We start from the raw sequence: 15,389 nt of genomic DNA, 5'->3' as shown, positions 1-15,389 counted from the left end.
GCCTAGCCAGAGCCCCCTCCGGTCATGTAGCACAGGCCCCGGTGATCAGCATCCTCTCCAGGCCCCGGCCATCCAGATTGGTCAGAGTGAAGGGCCCAAAGCCCCAAGAGCCCAGAGGCAACCCCCCCCACCCACACACACACACACACACCAAAGGCAGAGGGCCCACACCATGCCAGGAAGACCAGGACAGTGGGAAAGCCCAGACCCATGACCCAAACATGCATTATACTATTACAGTTACTTTTTTTTTAATATCAGTAACCTTTATTATAATATTACTAGTGCTGGGCAACGATTAAAATTTTTAATCGCAATTAATCGCATGACATGCTGCGATTAATCGCGATTAATTGTTACGTGCAAAATGTCTCTTTAATTTAAAAAAAGGCCTACAGTTATAAAAAGAAAATGCAGCAAGTTTTGGTTTACAAACACGACATCAGGGGTCACCAACCTGCAACTCTGGAGCTGCAAGTGTCTCTCTGGACCCTCCACAATGCCTCTAAATACGTGGCTAAAATATTTTTTTTAAATCTATCTTTCTTGTCATTAGGTTGGAAACCAGGGACTTTTTTTTTTCTTTCTTTTACATCATTTTACACAAATATCTACATTCCTTAGCAGAAAGTCTGTTTATTCTCTTTTTTTTTTTATAAAGGGTTTATGTTTTTATTTATTTTAAAACCTAAAAAGAGAAATAAAAATGTGGTTCTTCAAAAATAACAAACTTCCTATGGTGGCTCTTCATTAAAAATATATATTAAGTTGCCTTTTTGAAAAGTCTCGTAACATTTGCGTCTCTAAAGGAGTTTTATTTAGCTGGCTGAGGGAAAAATGGCTCTTTGGATTGGAAAGGCTGCAGACCCCTGCACTAAACACATAAACAGGTTTAGCAGCAGTTTTCTCTTTAAACAGCAACAGCTAAAATATTTCTTCATATATAAAATCACATATTTATGAGAAAGAAGGATGAAATGTTCAGGATTTACTAACTAAAAGGTAGAAAGTCAGCAGGATGAATTTAAAGCTGTGAAGCTGCTTCCTTCTAAACACAGAAGGAACAATATGTGATGAATATCAGCATCAGGTGAACAGACAGAAAGCAGGATGAGAATCTCACAGCTTCTAGATGGTGAGGAGAGAGAAATATTCACAATATGCACAATAACTTCCATCCATGCACCTTCACTGCTTCATTATCCACATTTCTGGATATAAATTCTCTAAACTTTAATTTGCAGCCTCCGCTACCGGGAGTTAAGGGTTAACATCTGGTTTCCGGGTGTAGCGTCAGGTCTGTAGATGTAACTATAAACATGTGTGGTATCCACAGAAAGTCCAGAATCTCAGCTACCAGCTCAGTAAAACCATTTCTATCACCAACAAACACAGTTAAGACAACAAATTATTTAAAGAGCAGCTACACAAAGTCCGAAAAATATGTAAACACAAATGATGTCTCCCCGTGTCCACCCCACGACATGAACACGAACAAACGGCTCCTCTACTGAAAGCTCACATCTCACAGATTCCACAGCTGGAAGTTTCATCTTAATATGACCAAGATTCACCGAACCAGAGGCAGAAGAAGACCCGATTTATGCTGCATGTTTGTAAAAGTCAGAAAACATGTCTCACCTTTGCTGTCTTGCATAAATTAAAACCGCATTTATTAAAAAAAATAGTAATAAAAAAGTTTTCCATCCAAAAATTACGATGTTCTGTCCATCTGCATGTATTTTACAAAGAGAAACGTCGGTTCTTTTTTTCTTCTTCCTGTTCCAGACAGAAAACATCTCTTTATTTTAATAAACCCGCTCTCTCCCGATCACGTCAGACGCACCGCTGCAGCAGGGAAGGGAGACATGGATGCCATGTTTCTGTCATCAAAGCCAGCGGCCAGAATTTTTTTTTTTTTTTTTTTACGTGCGATTAAAATAATTAATGGCGTTAATTAAGCGTTGCGTTAACGTGCCCAGCACTAAATATTACACTAGCCAACCAGAGTGCTCCCACCAGGCGCCACGCAGCGTTCCTGAAGCGTTCCTGCAGCGTTCCTGAAGCGTTCCTGAAGCGTTTCTGAAGCATTTCTGAAGCATTTCTGAAGCGTTCCTGAAGCGTTGTGACGCTCCGCTTCCCCAGAAATATGTTCTGTTTTTGACGCTTGAAAACCTGGTGAATCTGGAAGAGAGCGGAAGGTTCTAGCAGGAAGTCAGTCCGAGCAAAGTGGATATTTTAAAAATAAAACGCTGTGTGCAGACTTTGGATCACGTTTTACTCTAAAACATCAACATTACATCATAACCAGCAGCACGGGCACATTAAGGGCATTTTCACAGGCTTGAGCAAAATATTGGGTAAGCTTCTTCTTGCTTAGGTACCCTTCTCTCAGCCTTTTCTTTCTCCCTTCACTCCCTCTAAAGCAAGCTGCAGTAGAGCCAGACAGGAAGTTAAAACCAGTGTTTGTTTTTCAAATGAAGCTGTTCGCAGGTGTGACATTTCCTGAGCACAACTGCCCTCTAATTATAGTCGGTAAATGTCCACATATATAGACTTTATGTTCATATGGCTCTATGGATCCAGTCATACTTTATAATTGACATTTGTAACCTCTGAAAAAAGGAATCATAATTCTGATGCATGGCGGCTTTTATTTTGCCGTGGCGTTGTGCTGCCGCGGTTTACATGTAGCAGAGTTTTTAGAAACAAGCTTTGTCTCCTGGTATCTGTGTGTGTTTTTCTCTTCCTCTGTCGTCTTTAACACGGGAAGTTTTCCTTGTTTGTGTCTGTCAGATCACATGGAAGCGTTCCTCACAGCACAGCCACTCGCTCGGGTTCATCAGGCAGCAGAGAGCTTCATCAAGGTGAGTTCTGCCCGTTAAAGACCTGCCGGTGCAGCTGTTTGCTTCTGGCTGAACATCTGTGGCCCGTTCACCAGCTGCTCTTATTAACAAAGTCCTTCTTAAATGTTTTCACAAAGTTTGCAGCATTCATGGAAATCTTCTTATCCTGGATTTGTTCTCAGGTCGGAATAAATCCTACAAACACTCAAGAGTTTTCTTACAGCATGAGTGAAGAAAATCAGCAGTTGTGTTTTCTACTGGTCTTTCTTTTTCTTTTTTTTTTTCTTTTGGTAATTTACTAATAATTTCATTATTTTTAAAGAAATAACAGATATTGCAGATCATGTCCTAACATTATAAATTCCATTACGGGAAAGTTAAACTAAAGTAAAGAAGGATTTAATTCTATTACTATACTATAGTATATATAGGTACTATTGGTAGGGATGTATAGGATATTTTGCCCACGGCTAACTGGAACCAATAAAGTTTGATTTGAATGTATTTTTCGTGGTGTTACATCATCATCCGTTCAGGTTACATTTTAGTTCTAAGCTTGTCAACTGGTCATTATTAACTCATTAATAACTTGTCAGTGATTTTTCTAGTTAATAGTAACTCAGTAACTTGTCATTAATTTATCATGAACTCGTCTTTCACTCGTCAGTAACTCATTAACTCGTTAACATGTCAACGTGTTAGTAACTCAGTTATAACTCGTCAGTTAACTCATTAATGTCATCAGTAATTCCTGAGACGCTTATTTAGATTTGAATTAACATGTAAATAACAACCACTCATCAATAACTGATAAAAACTTCTTAGTAACTTAGAATTACTTAATAATTACTCAGTAACTCCACTAACCGTCTCCGACTCTTCAGTAACTCGGCTGTTCTGCCTCCCCCAGCGCTTCTCTCCAGTAGGGGGCAGCACCGAGCTGTGGCGGCCCTTGCAATCGCTCAGCCTGCTGCCGCCGTCCGGCGGTGTGAGGAACCTGCTTCTGCTGTCGGACGGCCACATCCAGAACGCCGCCTTCACCCTGCAGCTGCTCAGAGACAACGCTCAGCATAGCCGCCTCTTCACCTGCGGCCTCAGGTGTGTGTAGGTCACGGCGTCTTGCTCTCTACAGCCACTGGATGGTGTGTTCAACTTTCTTTGTCTTTTCAGCCCAACAGCCAACCGCCACATGCTGAGAGCCCTGGCACAGGCAGGGGGCGGAGCTTATGAGTTTTTTGACAGTAAAGCCAAACACAGCTGGGCCGAGAAGGTGAAACATTTAATCTTTCCTCTCCCATTTTTCAGCGAGCAGATGTTTTACTGCGTGTTCGCTCTGCAGGTGGCGTCTCAGGTGAAGCGCATGCTGTCCCCCGGCTGCAGCTCTGTGTCGGTGAAGTGGCAGCAGTTTAATCCTGCCGCTCCTCCTCCTCTTCAAGCCCCCAAACAGCTGCACGCTCTTTTCAGCGACTGCCACACTCTGGTTTATGGATTTGTCCCAAACTGCACTCAGGTACAGTCTTCATGCAGTCCATCAGACACAGAGTTCTTCCTCTGGTCAGGACACTTTATTTCCACAAACTTTACAAGTCAATTCATCCCAATTTACTAACAATTTACTAAAACCCACTTACTGTAGAAAACAATAAGATTCAAAGGTACCCAAATTCATGAAAACAATGACTTAGCTAAAAAAAAAAAAAACGGACTGGGTCCAGTCTTTGCTTCAATTGTCCATCCTGAGCTGCATGAGGAGACAGGAGGAGGCAGAACCAGGAAGGAAAACCTCCATCGGAACCAGATCCAGAATCCTCACAGTCCAATTCTAATCCACATTAAATGCGTCCATTATATGATCCACATCAGTCCAGTTTATAATAACTATGTTCATAGAAATAATTACATACCTAAGGAAAACCTCCATCGGAACCAGAACCAGGAAGGAAAACCTCCATCGGAAACAGATCCAGGAAGGAAAACCTCCATCGGAACCAGAACCAGGAAGGAAAACCTCCATCGGAACCAGAACCAGGAAGGAAAACCTCCATCGGAACCAGAACCAGGAAGGAAAACCTCCATCGGAACCAGAACCATGAAGGAAAACCTCCATTGGAACCAGATCCAGGAAGGAAAACCTCCATCGGAAGGAAAACAAACTGAACATCTTCGCTTGTACAGTAGATGCTGAACAATAGGGGCCCCAACGCGGTGCCTTGGGGAACTTTATGTCACATTGCTTGAGTAGATCTGTATTTACCAATTAAAACAGATAATGATGAAGTTTTTTTCTAAATCATGCTGAGTCATTAATCCCCTTATTCTAGATCTGTTCTTCAGGTGGTAAAAGTATGATATGGCTGGTAAAATCTAGCTCAGTCCAAGCTTTCTAGATGGATCTGTTGCTGACTGAAGCTGGACGTTCATCTTTGGATGCTCAACTTTGTAAAGAAAATAAATTGAATTGATTTACAGTCCAGCATGGCCAGGTTGTAAATCCACCAGATGCAGAACCTGCAAACCTTTTTTCTTGTTTTATAATTTAAATGGTTGAATTTGTTTTTCTCCTGCAGGCGACTCTTCTTGGAAACCTTTGCGGTGTGGAGCTGGAGACCATGGTGTCGACCAGCGAGCTGCAGAAGACCAGAGGCACAGTAAGAGCTCCGTCATTCTCTGTCTACGACTAAATGCAATGAAAAGCTGAACACTAAGAGCTCACACTGGCTGTTTCATCTGTGTGCAGTTTCTTCACAAGCTGGCAGCAAGAGCCCTGATCAGAGACTACGAAGACGGAAGTCTGGAAACCTCTGAAGCTGAACACGAGGTATGTTTCTGTCCTGTCCATGTCCAGCCGGAGCGCCACGTGTTGACACTACTTTCTGCTTCTTCAGGGTAAGAAAGCAGAGCTGAAGTCCTTCATCATTGAGCTGAGTAAAGAGTTCTCCATCTTGTCTCAGTTCACGAGCTTCGTGGCCATCGAGGAGAGGGTATGTTTCAGCTCTGTTCACTCATATTAAACCTGGATTTAAAGGATTTATTACAAGTTCCTGACTGAATCAGTTTTTTAATATTGTATTAGGATTTGAACCAAGCAGAAGACGGAGTCACCAACGTCTCAAAGCTGATCGCAGAGGAGGACGTGGACTTCCTCCCCTATGTCAGCTGGTCCTCTGATCAGCAGTCTCTGATGGAAATGGTGAGTCTTGCATAATTCACAAGTGTGGCGCTCTGAGAGGAGTCCAAACATTGATCCCTGAGGAACCCCACAGGTGAACGGAGCTCGGTACGACAATGGTGTGCTGCTACATTTTATAAATGCAATAACTCCTATAACACAACTCTATATAAAACACAACATCACTGATCCCCAACGGCTGAAAATAGACTTTCTGTTTAACCTCGTGGTCGCGTCGCCAACCGGCTTTATTGTGAATGTATCCTTACTACTCCTTACCCCCATCGATCCACCCAAGAACCCCTCACTTACAGCCTCCCCTGCACTGTACCCATGACTACTAGCTGTCTCACGCTCACAAATACTTGCTGTCACACGCCCACGAGTACTCGCTGTCACACGCCCACTCTCGCCCACAAATACTCGCTGTCACACGCTTACAAATACTTGCTGTCACACGCCCACAAATACTCGCTGTCACACGCCCACGAGTACTCGCTGTCACACGCCCACTCTCGCCCACAAATACTCGCTGTCACACGCCCACAAATACTCGCTGTCACACGCCCATGAGTACTCACTGTCACACACCCACAAATACTCGCTGTCACACACCCACGAATACTCGCTGTCACACGCCCACGAGTACTCGCTGTCACACGCCCACAAATACTTGCTGTCACACGCCCACAAGTACGCACTGTCACACGCCCACAAGTACTCACTGTCACACGCCGACGAGTACTCGCTGTCACACGCCCACGAATACTCGCTGTCACACGCCCCCGAGTACTCGCTGTCACACACCCACAAGTACTCGCTGTCACACGCCCACGAATACTCGCTGTCACACACCCACAAGTACTCGCTGTCACACGCCCACTCTCACCCACAAATACTCGCTGTCACACGCCCACAAATACTCGCTGTCACACGCCCACGAGTACTCGCTGTCACACGCCCACTCTCGCCCACAAATACTCGCTGTCAGACGCCCACAAATACTCGCTGTCACACGCCCACAAGTACTCACTGTCACACGCCCACTCTCGCCCACAAATACTCGCTGTCACACGCCCACAAATACTCGCTGTCACACGCCCATGAGTACTCACTGTCACACACCCACAAATACTCGCTGTCACACACCCACGAATACTCGCTGTCACACGCCCACGAGTACTCACTGTCACACGCTCACAAATACTTGCTGTCACACGCCCACGAATACTCGCTTTCACACGCCCACTCTCGCCCACAAATACTCGCTGTCACACGCTCACAAATTCTTGCTGTCACACGCCCACGAGTACTCGCAGTCACACGCCCACGAGTACTCGCTGTCACACGCCCACTCTCGCCCACAAATACTCGCTGTCACACGCTTACAAATACTTGCTGTCACACGCCCACGAGTACTCGCTGTCACACGCCCACGAATACTCGCTGTCACACGCCCACTCTCGCCCACAAATACTCGCTGTCACACGCTCACAAATACTTGCTGTCACACGCCCACGAGTACTCGCTGTCACACGCCCACAAGTACTCGCTGTCACACACCCACTCTCGCCCACAAGTACTCGCTGTCACACGCTCACAAATACTTGCTGTCACACGCCCACGAGTACTCGCTGTCACACGCCCACAAATACTCGCTGTCACACGCTCACAAATACTTGCTGTCACACGCCCACGAGTACTTACTTCGTTTTGGTACCCTTCACTTTTTACTGTCCAAGAACAATATTTTGCTATAGTAAACAGAGACATGTCAAGCACTAGGACCAAGCGGAAAATGGCCGCTCAAGCTGAAGCCTGTTCCCCTTAGCTTAGACCGCCCACAAGCTCCTCCATTGGCTCTGCCGTTTCTTGTGTGATTGGCTGTCCCCGCTGTCACTCCACCTTGCTTGCTCACTGGTAAGCTAGTCTGCGGTCAGGAGTCCTTGTTAATATGCAGCTGTAAGTTGGGCGTTTGTTTTGCCTGGGTCATGTGAGCTGGAAGGATTGTAATATCAGAAGTTTGTTTTACATTAACGTTTGAATTTGTATCCATGTGCGCATGTGTGTTTGACAATTAGGCGCAGCCAGGATATCTAAAAAATGAAAAGTGGTCATAAGAGACTTCTTTAAAAGTCAAAGTGTAAGTTACTCAGAGAAATGTGATACACCCATCCTGCAACACCTTCACTGGCTCCATGAAGCAGCATATCCTCCTCATCTTCCTCATTTACAAAGCTCACAGTAATCTTGTAAAGTGTATTCTTTTATAAGTTTTATAAGTGCTGATAATAAAATGTATTATTATTTTTATTATTATTAAAAAGGGACATGAGACATGCTGCCTGAAGTCACAGGTCTTTGTTGACCAGGTGGAGGTCCTTGTTGACCAGGTGGAGGTCCTTGTCGACCAGGTGGAGGTCCTTGTTAACCAGGTGGAGGTCCTTGTGAGGCTGTTGTTGAAGCTGAGAGGAGCTCCAGCACTGAGGAGGTTAAAGACCTGCTTCACACCTGCATGAGGCAGAAACACCTTAATGTGGCCGTTTGTCAGCTACATGAAGAGTTGATCCTTGAACACGAAGAACCTGCCAGGAATTTTTCTCTGCCAATGATTGCAGACAACATGTGTTTGGAAACTTGGCTTGAGGTCATTATGTTGACACGTCTGTGGTTTGCTGTTGACTTTTCATTTACATTGTGTTATACTTATTTAAAATAAAATTAATACTTGACTGCTTACACTGAATAATGGACATTTTATTCAGTTTCTTCCCTCCTGTGAGTTTGACCGGCCCACCATCAGGTGGAGCTCTATAAATGATGTATTCCATAAATAAGTAAAACTGGTGGTACTGAGTTGGTGTGAAGTTGACTAACAAGGTTAAACACAGAATTGGGTGATAATGTTTTACTACATGCTTTACAGCCAGTCAAACCAAAAAAACGAACAATAGGCTTAAAAGTAGCAACAGAAAACAAGAAGAACTACTAGAAAACACGGTGAGCTGAAAGATTAGTTTTATAAAATATCCTTCTGTCCCCCCACTGCTGAAATCAAAACTTCATCTGTCCGTCTGTTCGTCTATCCATCCTCTCATTTTTTCTAGATAATTCTGATGTATGTGTTTATCTGCGTTCCAGAGTGAAAAGTATATCAGCAGTGCCAATTATGAGTCCCTGGATGACAGGTTAGAGGACCATACTAAGTGGAAGAATGGTGGACCACTTCAGGTTAGTCATAAAACCTTTAATTCACCTCATGTTTGTTTCCAAGTCTTTTTAAGCTGTTCTGTCCAGCATCATGACAGCAGAATGATGGTCTGGTTGCTGTGTTTGCTGAACAAATTTACTCTGCCAAGAGGAGCGTATGGATATGGGGCTTCCTTTGAATCTTAGATGTTATTCTTCATTATTATTTTAAAACATCTTTTTACTTAAAACTGCGCAATAGGAAATAGAAAAAGTAAAAATAGAAAAGGGAGAACAAAACAAAAAATAGAAAACAAACTGCAACAACTGCAATAAAGCTCCACACAGGAATTAAACAGCTGCTACACCTGGAAAGAACCTGGAAACATCCTAAAGGCTTCTAGAGACCACAACAGACCGTCTATAGGGCCCCTTTAGGTCGGGTGAGAAGAAAAACTGTTAATCTATGAACAGCAACCAACACAACAGCAACTAGTATATGTATAGGGGTGTCTGGGTGTGTAGGGATGTGTACTAAGCATTAGGGGTGAATTGTGTTGAGTGATCATGCGTATCGACAGCGTCCCCTCCAAGGACCAGAGGCAGACCAAGAGGGCCCCAAGCCCCAAGCACCCAGCAGCCACCACGGAAACCAGAACCGAGACAGTCCAACGCAGGAACAGCATCCAGACAGAGGGAGGCAGAGGAAGGCAGCCATGTTTATAAAGTAGGTAAAATTGATAAAACTGGTGACGACGCCCTCAAGGAGGATCGCCCAAAGAGTCCCTCCCACATAATACCACACAGCTCGCCCCCCAAAGCATTTTGTGTGTGTGTTTTTGTAGTGTCATTGTTTTTATGTAAAGATGAGGTGTGATTAAAACTGAGGAGCAAGCCATCCCAGGGTGCAGCAGAAGCAGCCACTGAGGCCCCTCCACCACACCCCGTGCAACGTGCACGCTCCCGAAAGCCCTAAGTGTGTGGATGTAAATGCAAGAGCCGGGGAGGGAGGGGTGTGAGGAGTGGCACAACCAGGCAAAAGGGAAACTCCCCCCAGAAGATGAGGCGCCCCATTGGCTACAGTAGGCACCCCCGTTTCCTGGGACCCTCGCAGGGCAGGACGGTCCCGGCCCCACCAAGCCCAGAGCCCCAAGTGACAGCAGCCAAGGACCCACAGCGCCCCCCAAATATCTCCCACACACCACCCCCTGGGGAGTACTAACTGTAATAATAATAATAATAATAATAGCCGAAAATAATAAATCATAATGACAATGATAATTAAAATGATAATGTAGACATGATTTCCTTGAGGACTCTCCAAAGGGATTAATAAAGTATTTCTATTCTATTCTATTCTATGGATACGATTATAAACACACACACACATACACATACAAACACTTATATATACAGACATTCACCTTCCCAAACATACATCTAATGATCACCTGTGCATCCCGCATCCACACCCACACTGTATAGTACAAGCACACCACCCCTCTCCGGCCCACTCAACTAATCTCCACCCACCCAACAACCTCCCACCCCACCATCACCACCCCCTTTGTCCACCCACCTGCACAAAACCACACCCATTCTTCCATCTACCCGCCTATCCACCCTCCCACCCAACAACCTTACCCAGTCACCCAACCTACACCCTCACTCGTCCATTAACCTAACCCAGCCAATTCCCTCCCACATCCCCAACCTACCCCCTCCTCCCACATCCCTAACCTACCCAAACCCCCACCTTCTTGGGTAGGTGTCTCCCATTCCACAGTGTCTCCCACCGTGGGCCCCAGAGCACCTACCGGAAACCAGGCCATGCACCAACCCATCCCTGCAGTGGCATACCCAAACCCCCCTCCCCAAGACAGTACCAAATTGCTCGGAGCAGCACAATCACAACCTGCCACCCCCACTAAGTGATGGAGCCAATCACAGGGGACCACAGAGAGTTGAGGTCATTCAGCTGATGTTTAAAAGGCAGACACTGTCTCCTTACTGATGCAATCTGAAAGGAGATTCCTAAACTGTTTAATGGACAGATTATTTTTGCTTTTACATTCATGAGAATAGTTTTCTTTACGATGCATAAGGCAGTGAGGGCCATGTGTGCTGAGTTCATTTCTATGTTGATATCACCCAGGTCACCAAGTAGGCACAGTGTGGGATGTGCAGTAATATTACACTTAAACCATGTTGAAAGGTCCTCACATACCTGTAAGCAAAACTTCTGAACAGGTGTGCAAGACCACAAAGCATGCAAATAATATCAAATAATTTATCAGGTGTGTTATTAGTGCAATGTGAGCAGATGCTTGATTGTGCTTGACCCATCTTGAACACCCTTTGTCCTGTGTAGTGGGTTCTATGGAGAATAAAAGTTTTCATTAGCTGCGTTTCCATTTTAGTTTTTTGCTAAATAAAAATTATATTTCTAAATTTTCGACAAAGGAAGATAAGATAAGATAATCCTTTATTTGTTCCACCGTGGGGAAATTTCACTGTTACAGCAGCAAAGGTGATGGCGCAAAACCATCACCTTGTTTTCCACAGCTGTGGAACTCTCCCCAGTTTCAGGCTCTGGTTGAACATGTGACATACTATTGTGATTTCCAGGTGTTTCCATTGAATGGTGTTTAGTGCATTAGCCGTTTTTCTCGTAAAATCACGTCTTGCAAGACTCCTCTTTGAGGATTTCTAATTCTTTGTAAAACTCTGCATTTCACTGTTTCACTGTGGTTTGCACAGGAACCTTCTTCTCTAAACTTTTATCGGGATTGGAAACAGGACCTTCGTCTCTCCAGGATCTCTTTGGGAAACTGGTTGTTGATGCTGAAATCCTTTCCTCTCAGCTCCTGTCCTCGTCTCTTCACCTGCTCTTTTTGATTGAAGCTTGTGAATTTAGCCACAATCGGTTTCAGTCTGTTACTGTTCTGCCTTCTTCCACCCAAACAATGAACTCTGTCATCCATCCATCCATCCGTCCATCATCCATCCATCCATCCATCCATCCATCCATCCATCCATCATCCATCCATCCATCCATCCAGATATGAGAAACCATGTTACACATTTCCACTTTTAAAGTAGTCGTAATCAAGTAGTCACACATGAATCTGAATCGTAATCGAATCACATGTGCAGGCAGCAAACCCGCCAATGCTCCACTCAGAGTCCCAGAAGGCCGATTACTCCAAACTGTAGTCAGAAGAAAAGTACAAATTCTCATGCCTGTTCCGAAAGGTGCAAAGAGGCCATGTTGCCATCCTCAGAGGAAAACATGTAGTCTATAAGGAAAACAAAGAAGCTTTGAATTGATCCCTGAGTTACCCCACAGCTCAGAGTGACGAGCTGAGGCATTAACATGGTCTCAGTGGTAGGAAAGGCCCAGCAACGCCTGTACCATCTGCAGAAACTGAGGAGCATCAAAATCCCTAAACAGCTGATGATACATTTTCACAATTGCGCCATTGCCAGTTTGCTGATATATGGGTATAAGTTCGGTTCTCCATCGGTACTAAGGCTGAGCAGCAGGCACTCCAGCGGGTAGAAACAGGGCAAAAACTGCAGCAAGTAATTTAAATAACATTTACTGATAAAGAAAATAAACTTTAATGCAACATGTGTCATGTTAACATGTCTGTGTTTGTCTCTGTTATAGGCTGATAAAGTGCAGCAGACCCCCCATTACTCACCTACATCCCCTTTTTATGTACCCATGGTAAGTTTCTTCCAGCCGACAACCTCCGGCGGTAAAATGTGAAGCCTATGCAGAAGTGTAAAAAGTTACAGTTCCCCCCTCATCCACTAGGGGCTCCAAAACAGAGCAAATCCCCATGTTAAAAAGACCAACTTCACAGCAGAAATAAACATGTTTAAAGCCTGGTACAAAAATCCATTTTAGGATTAAAAGGTCAAGTTTACCTTCATGACAACTGTGAGGGGGGTGATTTTTTTTCTAACTCATTTGTTTGGATGTTGTCTTTCTACTGGCTGTAGAGCATATTTCCCTGAGGGGATAATAAAGTTTTTGAACTTTATTCAAACACAGGCTGAAGCACTAGTGTGATCATTGACATTAGTACTTCAGTTTTTATTCATATTCACTTTGTTTTCTTGTCATTACTCTTTCTGTAGGGTCTATGTGTATATGGGAAAGTTAAAATGAAGAATTTCACTGAAGATGTACCTGGTCCTCCACCTACTGAAGCCCACCACCGTCGTCCTTTCTCTACTGTGAAGTGTTTCCCCTCTGTCGTCCCTCCTCCTCCTCCTCCTGCAGTTCATGCTCCTCTCGGGTCGGCTCCACTCCCTCCTTCTCTATATGTGAGTGTTTCCATGTCCGATGTGACACCACCAGTCCATGTGCTATCATCAAAGGTGTACCGGGCTAAAAGATCTCCAGTAATATTATCCGGTCCTGGATTCACTGGACAGCCTGGACTTACAGTTATCGGACATCAAAATACTGATGGTTTTGCTTTTGGACAGGGCCCTGCAGGTGGACGTTTTGGACAGAGCCCTGCAGGTGGACGTTTTGGACAGAGCCCTTCAGGTGGACCTTTTGGACAGAGCCCTGCAGGGGGACCTTTGGGACAGAGCCCTGCAGGTGGACCTTTTGGACAGAGCCCTTCAGGTGGACCTTTTGGACAGAGCCCTGCAGGTGGACCATTTGGACAGGGCCCTGCAGGTGGACCTTTTGGACAGGGCCCTTCAGGTGGACCTTTTGGACAGAGCCCTGCAGGTGGACCTTTTGGACAGAGCCCTTCAGGTGGACCTTTTGGACAGAGCCCTGCAGGTGGACCTTTTGGACAGAGCCCTGCAGGAACACAGTCAGCTGCTGACTCCCATCAACCAGAGGGGAGAACCCCTCAGCTATCCTTTCTTAAACCTTTTATGGGAAGAATTGCTGCATCCAGCAGCTTCTCTGTTGGAGGAATCCTGAGATCATCTGTTGGAAGTCTGCCTCAGGGTTTTGGCAGCAGTTTTGCTGAACCTTTCCCCCGCTCTCAGCTTTTAACTCAGCTAGGGGACAGCGGTGTCTGGCCACCAGCAGCTGTTGGTGTTCCCCTGCTCCTTGGCAGCAAACCTTCAAGTGAACCTCTAAACCTGGTCATAGCCAAGCCACAGCCAACAGTCGAGTCTGATGAAGCCAGGAGGCGTTTCTCTTACCAAGATGCATCTGTTCAGGGTGATGTGCTTCCTGATCGACCTGAAGAACCAACTAAAGACCTAACTGAAGCTTTATCTAGGAAGCGTTCTCTTCAAACCACAGTGGACAGATCCCTCATGTCCAGTTCTGAAGCTCTGTGGGAAAGAACTTCTACTTTCACTAGGTCTTTAATGTCAGAGTCACCTTCCCCTCCGCCTGAGACCGTTACACAAGACCCTCCGCCAACACATGACGCTCCACGTCGAGTTCTTCATAAAAAGACTTTACCTGTTGGAGGTCTTTTTGACCTCGATACGGTGTATTCAAGGGCATCATTCAGCGTTGGATTTCCTGCTCCTCCTGCAGCAGCTCCTCCATCATCTGAGTGAGTCTGAAATATTCTGTTTCCTGATTTCTCATTTTAAATCACAAGTCTCAAACTCATCGTCCAATCTGCCTCCAGCGGGTCACAAATAAAAGCACAATAACCTAGACATAATGTTGTAGTACAAAGAAATAATGTTGTAGTACAAAGACATAATGTTGTAGTACAAAGACATAATGTTGTAGTACAAAGACATAATGTTGTAGTACAAAGAAATAATGTTGTAGTACAAAGACATAATGTTGTAGTACAAAGAAATAATGTTGTAGCACAAAGACATAATGTTGTAGTACAAAGAAATAATGTTGTAGTACAAAGACATAATGTTGTAGTACAAAGACATAATGTTGTAGTACAAAGACATAATGTTGTAGTACAAAGAAATAATGTTGTAGTACAAAGACATAATGTTGTAGTACAAAGAAATAATGTTGTAGTACAAAGACATAATGTTGTAGTACAAAGACATAATGTTGTAGTACAAAGAAATAAAGTTGTAGTACAAAGACATAATGTTGTAGTACAAAGACATAATGTTGTAGTACAAAGAAATAATGTTGTAGCACAAAGACATAATGTTGTAGTACAAAGAAATAATGTTGTAGTACAAAGACATAATGTTGTAGTACAAAGAAA

The 15,389-nt window shown here is 44.4% G+C and overlaps 1 protein-coding gene across 1 annotated transcript in view; it reads left to right on the top strand.

Moving 5' to 3' along the window:
• LOC121650520 (protein mono-ADP-ribosyltransferase PARP4-like) overlaps positions 1-15,389 on the top strand; it is a 73,179-nt gene that overhangs the window by 44,048 nt on the left and 13,742 nt on the right. Inside the window, 12 exon segments of the mRNA XM_042002075.1 lie at positions 2,797-2,867; positions 3,757-3,944; positions 4,017-4,116; positions 4,186-4,356; positions 5,414-5,494; positions 5,584-5,664; positions 5,732-5,827; positions 5,920-6,036; positions 9,157-9,246; positions 12,878-12,937; positions 13,354-13,542; positions 13,708-14,753. Of these exon segments, the coding sequence (XP_041858009.1) occupies positions 2,797-2,867; positions 3,757-3,944; positions 4,017-4,116; positions 4,186-4,356; positions 5,414-5,494; positions 5,584-5,664; positions 5,732-5,827; positions 5,920-6,036; positions 9,157-9,246; positions 12,878-12,937; positions 13,354-13,542; positions 13,708-14,753 (2,290 nt within the window).

The sequence above is a fragment of the Melanotaenia boesemani genome, chromosome 12 (genome assembly GCF_017639745.1).
Source record: "Melanotaenia boesemani isolate fMelBoe1 chromosome 12, fMelBoe1.pri, whole genome shotgun sequence".
Taxonomy (NCBI): domain Eukaryota; kingdom Metazoa; phylum Chordata; class Actinopteri; order Atheriniformes; family Melanotaeniidae; genus Melanotaenia; species Melanotaenia boesemani.
Note: the sequence above shows the minus strand (reverse complement) of the source record. Positions and strands in the feature narration are given on the sequence as shown.